At 28.8% G+C, this 6,880-nt stretch overlaps 2 protein-coding genes across 2 annotated transcripts in view; both read right to left on the reverse strand.

Moving 5' to 3' along the window:
- VAChT (Vesicular acetylcholine transporter) overlaps window positions 1–592 on the reverse strand; it is a 31,973-nt gene extending 31,381 nt beyond the window's left edge. The window contains exon 1 of the mRNA XM_088188989.1: window positions 499–592. The gene's annotated coding sequence lies outside the window, so the exon portion shown is untranslated. The remainder of the gene's footprint in view (window positions 1–498) is intronic.
- ChAT (Choline acetyltransferase) overlaps window positions 1–2,131 on the reverse strand; it is a 54,035-nt gene extending 51,904 nt beyond the window's left edge. Inside the window, exons 1-2 of the mRNA XM_088181814.1 lie at window positions 2,089–2,131; window positions 499–649 (exon numbers count right to left, since the gene is read on the reverse strand). Coding sequence (XP_088037940.1) covers window positions 499–649; window positions 2,089–2,131 — 194 coding nt within the window. The remainder of the gene's footprint in view (window positions 1–498; window positions 650–2,088) is intronic.
- Between the last annotated feature and the right edge of the window lie 4,749 nt (window positions 2,132–6,880).

Below are 6,880 nucleotides of genomic sequence, written 5' to 3' on the forward strand. Positions count from 1 at the left end.
TCGATCTATGAGTATAAGCCTCTCTCGCTCTCGCACTTCACCCACTTATGTAACGCTAGTGTTATGTAACGCTCAGGTGTGCGATTCATTATTATTATTAAAATTATTAATATTATTACGTTCATGAATGAAATAAATAAATAAAAACTAGAGCTAAATTTATTATTTAAATAAAAAATTAAATAATTTGAATTGCCAAATATACGCAAATTTAAATGTAGGTCACTGCATTTGTTTAATCACTTTTATTTTATTAATATGTACATTTATTATTATTATTACATTTCAAACTTTACAGTTTGATGCGTTTTTAAATTTAAATCAATATTTATTATTATTATTATTATAATTCAATTCAAACTTGACAGTTAGTTTTCCATGTGAACTTTGATTCCGCGTAGTTTTTTAGAGGAAGGAGCGATTTTGATGCGGTTTTGAGTGCGGATCGATATTTTTAATGATTTTTTTAATTATTTTTTTAGAAAATGTGCGACTTACGTTGTGCGGCGGTCGGATGAGGGCGCGGCGACCAGGTCACTTCCGTTTCCTGTCGCCGAAGCTTCCCACGTCGGGAGGCGAAAGCCACCTGCTCCTCCGGAGTGAACTGGCGCCTCTCGCCGCCGACGCCGTTCACGGGCGTCGAAGGCGCCTGCGCCCCAGAGCGCGCCCCAATTGGACCCGGTCGCTCGTTACGTCACGGCCCCGTACGCCAATGGCAGGCCTCTTTATTAATGCTATTCGAAAAGTTTAAGGCCTCGGAGACCCCTCGCGATCGCATGATTTATCTGCCACGCAACAATGAAGCTACACCGAGCGAATGCATCGGGTGAAATGCAATAAAAACTCCTTCTAACGAGGCTTTCATTATTTTATCGGATATTTTCCAGAGTGACGTCATTACACAACGTAGCGCACCAGTATTGATCAAAATTTAACCTGCAAAATGACTATAACTATACGCTATGTTAAGTCATTCGAGTGCTTAAATATATGTACATATACATAATTTAACGAATTTAATGTTCCTTCGCAAAATTCCCGGAAAAGTTATAATATAGATTATTTTAAATATTCTTGCAAGTATATAAAAAGTATCTATTAAACGCGTTGTAATAAAAAAATCCGCACCTGGATCATTTGGAGGGGACAAAGTGGATGTAATTTAATTGAATACTATGATTACTAATGCAATTGAAGTATTAGAAAAAAATCTGAAATAACGTCCCTAAATCTATACCAGAAATTCACGGGCACTCAAAGAAAATATTTTTTTAAATATATCGTTTCAATAAAATCATATCAAAATACATTTTCACCGGTTAATATATGTATTTACCAGTGAAAATATAATTTATCTGGCAGGTGCTAGTAAAATTCTATGATTTCAACTTCTCCATATGGAGTAATATATTCATTTAGTAAATTTCCACTAGTGAAGCACAAATACATTTTCACCAGTAGATATATGTGTGTAAATATAATTTAACTAGTGAAATTATATGCTGCTTTAAAATGTCAATGAAGCTCAATTTTTTTTTTTTTTTTTTTAACACATAACACATTCTGCGGTTACAACTTGATACATTAACAATATAAATTTAATACGTATACATTTATAAAATATAATAAGTATACTTGAAAAATTTATAATTAAATTTTAAAATAGCATATAAAAAAAATGAAAAGCCAAAAATAACAATTGTATGGCGATATGTTATGTGTATTATTTATTGACTTAATTTTATTTGATTAAAGTTGCATGAATTCATTATAAAAAAATATTTTATAGCAATTATTCCTACCTGATTTTGGTAAATCATTAAAGATTTTAAATGTAATATAATTTACAGAATTTGTCCAAAACTTTTAAGAAAATACTCGAGGGATATGTAAATCATCGGCAGATCAAATCCCATTATTTTGTAGCTGATTTCTAAATTTAAATTTAGTATTTATAATCAATTTTTTGGTTACTATTATTAGTTCATATTTTGGCAAAATTTTAGTTTTCATGTAAGCATTGAAAGGCAAGTTTTACAATTTTTTTTAGCAATTTTGAATAACCTAAAGTGATTAATTTTAATTTACTTGATCCTAAAACCCTCAAATCCAAGACCATGAATATGTGCATAATAAATGTAAATCGATCTACCCCTGTGATTCCAAAAGTAGTAAATAAGATTTTATAATTATAATTATTATTTTTTATATAAAAACAAACTCCCCCGCCCCTTTTAAAACTAAACAGTTATGGTCATTGATAACTGTGCTAAAAACAATAAAAAATAACATTAATGCCTCCAGGTAATAATTGTTTTATTACATAAACATGTACAAAATAAGTTATGCAGATTTTTTATTCAATTAACAAGATGGAATACTATGAAAAAAAATGTAATGGCAATTTAAAAATGCGCTAATTACAATGAAATTGATTGAATTCTAATACGTTGAAATTTTAATGGCTCAATAAAAGCCATAATTAAAATAGCTATGTAATGTTTTAGCACCGGCACGATATAGTGGTGCCTGATTCTGAAAGATCTAAGTTTAAATTATCATTTTTTTAATGATTTAACCCTTTAAGTGCCGAATTAATATGCATAAAAAGTAAATTATAAAGTAAAAAAATAATTTAAGGATTTAATTACGATTTATTTATATTTTAATATTCATTCTATGCTGCATATATTCACCTTCAAGATTAAATCTTTAATTTTTTTTTACTCTATAATTGATTTATAAAAAATAATTCAGCACTAAAAATATATATATATATATATAATTTGGAAAAAATACGAATTTCGCGCTTAGAGGTGTCAGAGGTGTATTCTATTTTTTCTAAACAATCTACTTTTTAAACTAAAATTTAGCATAGATTTACCCTTAAAAATCAGCAATAAGAGAATAGAAAATACTACTGCGATAGAATCACGTGGTATTTTAATATTTTATATATAAAGATAAATTTATATACTTTTCTGGCATTAAATTCTCTCAAAAATTTGTGTTTTTGGTTTCTATATTTTTACATCAATCTCAAATAGAATTAAAATATTTGATGCAGATGCTTCCACGTGTACATATGTATACAAAATAAATGGAAAACCGATAAACTCTTAACAAAAACAAACACAATCTGTTTGTGTTCTTTAAGAGGTAACCAAATACCATCACCACAAATGTCTGAATTTCACTTAACATGTCCTAATATCAGTGAAAAGTATTCATAAAAGTATCAGTGTCCATAAGAATTTTGATACAATTATTCTACTTATATCTCAAAAAAACATATCCGGAATTGACCACATCCTGCTAATGAATTTAAAAATATTTTTGTTAAATAATAATAAATGTATAGATTAAGCCATTCTTTCTTTATTGTAACCTAAATTTATAGAGGCAAATGAGAGCTTATAAAAAATCATCTCCCATCCTCAGTTGAAAAGTGTTTTGAACATGTTCGAATAAATATATATAGAAAATAATTATCAAACATACCGAACATCAAAATTTTAATCAAAAAAAATATTTTATTATATGGGTGTTATTATTTCTTACATACCTAAATTAAAAATTGCATATTTCTACATCATTATTTTTTTAATAAATATATCTAGTAAGTATTGCTAAAGACACTTTAATTAAAACCTCATCATGTATATATATTCTTACAAATAAAAAACTACATATGTACCTATGAATAATTTATACGTTATAACATATTGGGCTTATATTTCTCAAATTGCTATAAGCCCAATATGTTATAGCCTTACAATATTACTTAATATGTAATAATGTGCTTCCAGGCCATAAATTTAAGGTGAAACTCATATATACGCTATAAATATAATATGATTGAGCAAAGTGATACAAAACAACCACAAACATATTTCTACAATAACGCTTTCTTCGCTTATTATTACTTTTATCTATTTTGAACGTTTCTTTTCATATATATTTATACCCAAGGGAATTACTGGATATGTCTCGTATTAAATTTTGGTAAATAAAAATATTTTTTATTGATATTTACTATGAAATTGTTTGTATTTCACTTAATCTTAATGTATTAGAAAGCGTTTTTATTTATGTAAGAAAATAAGGCTAATATAGCTCGATTTTGACTTATATACGTTTGACCTTCGTGTATTGAATTTTCAACGGTTATTATATACAATGTATGTATTTAATAGTTACATATAATAATTAAGATCTAATCTGCGTGATAAGCAAAACTGTTTATTTACATCTTTGTTCTTTAAAATTAAAATATTGATTATTTATGAAGAGCCTGTTTTTTGCATGATTTCAATTCAAAGTCAATAGGTAAATTTTTGGTAGCATAATTAACAATAAAATAATAATGGTTCATTGTTATTAAATGTTCATCAAGAAAAAAGTCATTTTTTTATAATTGATTTTTAGATAGATTTAATAATAATATGTTTAATCTTTATATGCATATATATAATTAAAGAAAATTTTTTTTTTAATAATTAATTATTAATAGTAAAATTGTGACGCAACAGTAGAGCTTTGATTCGCAAGCACATGTTTGAGCGCAACGCAATGTGTGTGTATTGGCTATTCGGTGCTTCCGCAAAAAACTAGCGCTACTCGTTTAAATTATGTGTCTCAGTATCACATAACAACAAGACCAGAGAAACATGAATAAAACTGAGTGGCATGTTATTGCTAGATAGGGACAGGCGATCTGTCATTACTCAATTATTTTTCACACTCTAATAACCGATCTGCCTTCATACACCTATATTTATATTTCTTTATAATGTTTGTCTAGTTGATTACTAAGAAATTTAAAAATATATATGTACTCATAAGAAGAATTCTAAAAATATCTGCTAGCAAATTAAATTGTGGAAAATTTTAGCACTTCCCGAGAAAGGTGAACCATTATGGTTGAAGTAGCCGAAAAATATGTTCATTATTTTCGCTCTATTGAAATGTCCACATTTATTTTGCTAGTGACCTCTTGATATTTAATAAGCATTTATTATATATATTAACAAAAAAAATCGGCAGTTAATTTATATTTGCTATTTTTATGTTTTTTATGATAACTCATAAAATGATGTATATTAAATGAAACGCGTTAATTTAAAATGTAATTAGAATGTAAGAGAACAATTACTGAAAGTCGCTTTTACATAATTTAAAATTCAATTTTAATATTTATGTGGGTTAGTTGTGTTAGATACGAACATTAAGCATCGTTCTATAATTATGTTTCTTTCGTTAATTTTTTTGTGTACCAATTATTTCAATTTGGCATTCTCCGCATAATTGTAAAAAATAGACAGATAGAATAATTTACTAAAGGACAATTATAAATCGACGTCGAAGACTTTCGCTTTGAACGAAAGCTTAATAACCGTAAACCGCCGTAATGAAAAATATTGATTCTGAGCTCAGTGACTAAGCATGCTACAGTATTTCAAGTCCTCAATGAACCAATTATATTGAATAATCTATAAAGAAGTAAATGCTAGTAAGAAAACTCACATGACAGGTTTATAACTAGATGTTTTTTATTTCTGTTTTTATTTATTTATTAAAATTAAACCGTCTACATCTGACAGGTTTACCTAATCCATCACGATGTTCAAAAACATAAGATATAATAATTACAAAAATTCTCAAGATAAAACCGAGAACATTGCAATATGCAGGCTGAATTTCCAGTGCATCCGAAAGTCACGTTAAGATCCTTAGTAAAGGAAAGCCTGTCTTACACATATTCGTAGAAATGGTAGGATTATTCGGCTAGCTTCGAGAAGCTTGGAAATGAAATTGTGTTATATTTCTCGACACTGAATGGCAATCGCTTATAAAAAGCCCTTTTCTTTTAAGACTGCAACTCTCTTGAAAATGTTTAATTATCTGCATATTACAAAAAAATGAAAGAATCATTGCTGTTTCTGTGTCAATAATGAGTAATTGAAACAGCGTGATTTGTTAAGAGCAATCTGCATGATTTTGATATTTTTTTCATTTTTACGTTATTAAAAGTATTTTTGGTAATATTTTTGCTATCTTCTCTTATAAGTTTTCAACTCAAAATCAAGGTTAGGTATTTAGGTACGTCACATACCTAACAACGAAGGTCACAGTTACGTTTTGTTAATTAAAAATTATGCTACGTTCGCGTGTCGCATTATGCGAAATGTGTTATTGATGCGAGTTGGCTGAATGGAATAATAGAAAGCCGAGGGCGGAATCGTAGTTCTATGGGAGTAAGGGGAGTCGAGCGCCATCGCCCCCGTGGGAAATAACAGACTACGTCATCCATTGGAGTCATGGGGTTCTTGCGAGAGAGCAAGCGGTCTGTCATGGGGAAACCGTTGGACGGGTGAATTTCGAGCTAGAAAATTAACTTAATCACACACACCAAACATAGCAACTTTCAAATTTAACTTTTAAATTTAACCCTACTCTGGCTCAGGTAGAAGACGTTTATTTAACAGAAACTATTATTATTATACTTGTAAGTCTAACACTTACAACATGAAAGGCTTTTTATCCAAAACGCACGGACGCTGAACTAACACAAGTGTTTCTTTGTTTTATTTTACACAAAGTTTTCGACCTCATATTTTTTTTACTTAGATTTTTTATTTTTTAAATGTATGTAAAAATATTTTAATAATTTTTGAAATGTTTTTAATTGCATTTCTTAAATAATATATCATACGCAATCTCTGCTAAACTCGCTAAAGTATGCCGATACGCTGAAAATTCCCGATAATAACCGTTATTGCAGCGCAGGTAGAAACAAAAACAACACACAATCGTATTTTCGTGTGACGTATACGACTTCTTATGAATCGGCTCTAGCACGCGCAAATATTAACGTGTA

Source organism: Plectrocnemia conspersa, unplaced genomic scaffold (assembly GCF_051122295.1).
Source record: "Plectrocnemia conspersa isolate PC_06_02 unplaced genomic scaffold, ASM5112229v1 ptg000001l, whole genome shotgun sequence".
NCBI classification, from domain to species: Eukaryota; Metazoa; Arthropoda; class Insecta; order Trichoptera; family Polycentropodidae; genus Plectrocnemia; species Plectrocnemia conspersa.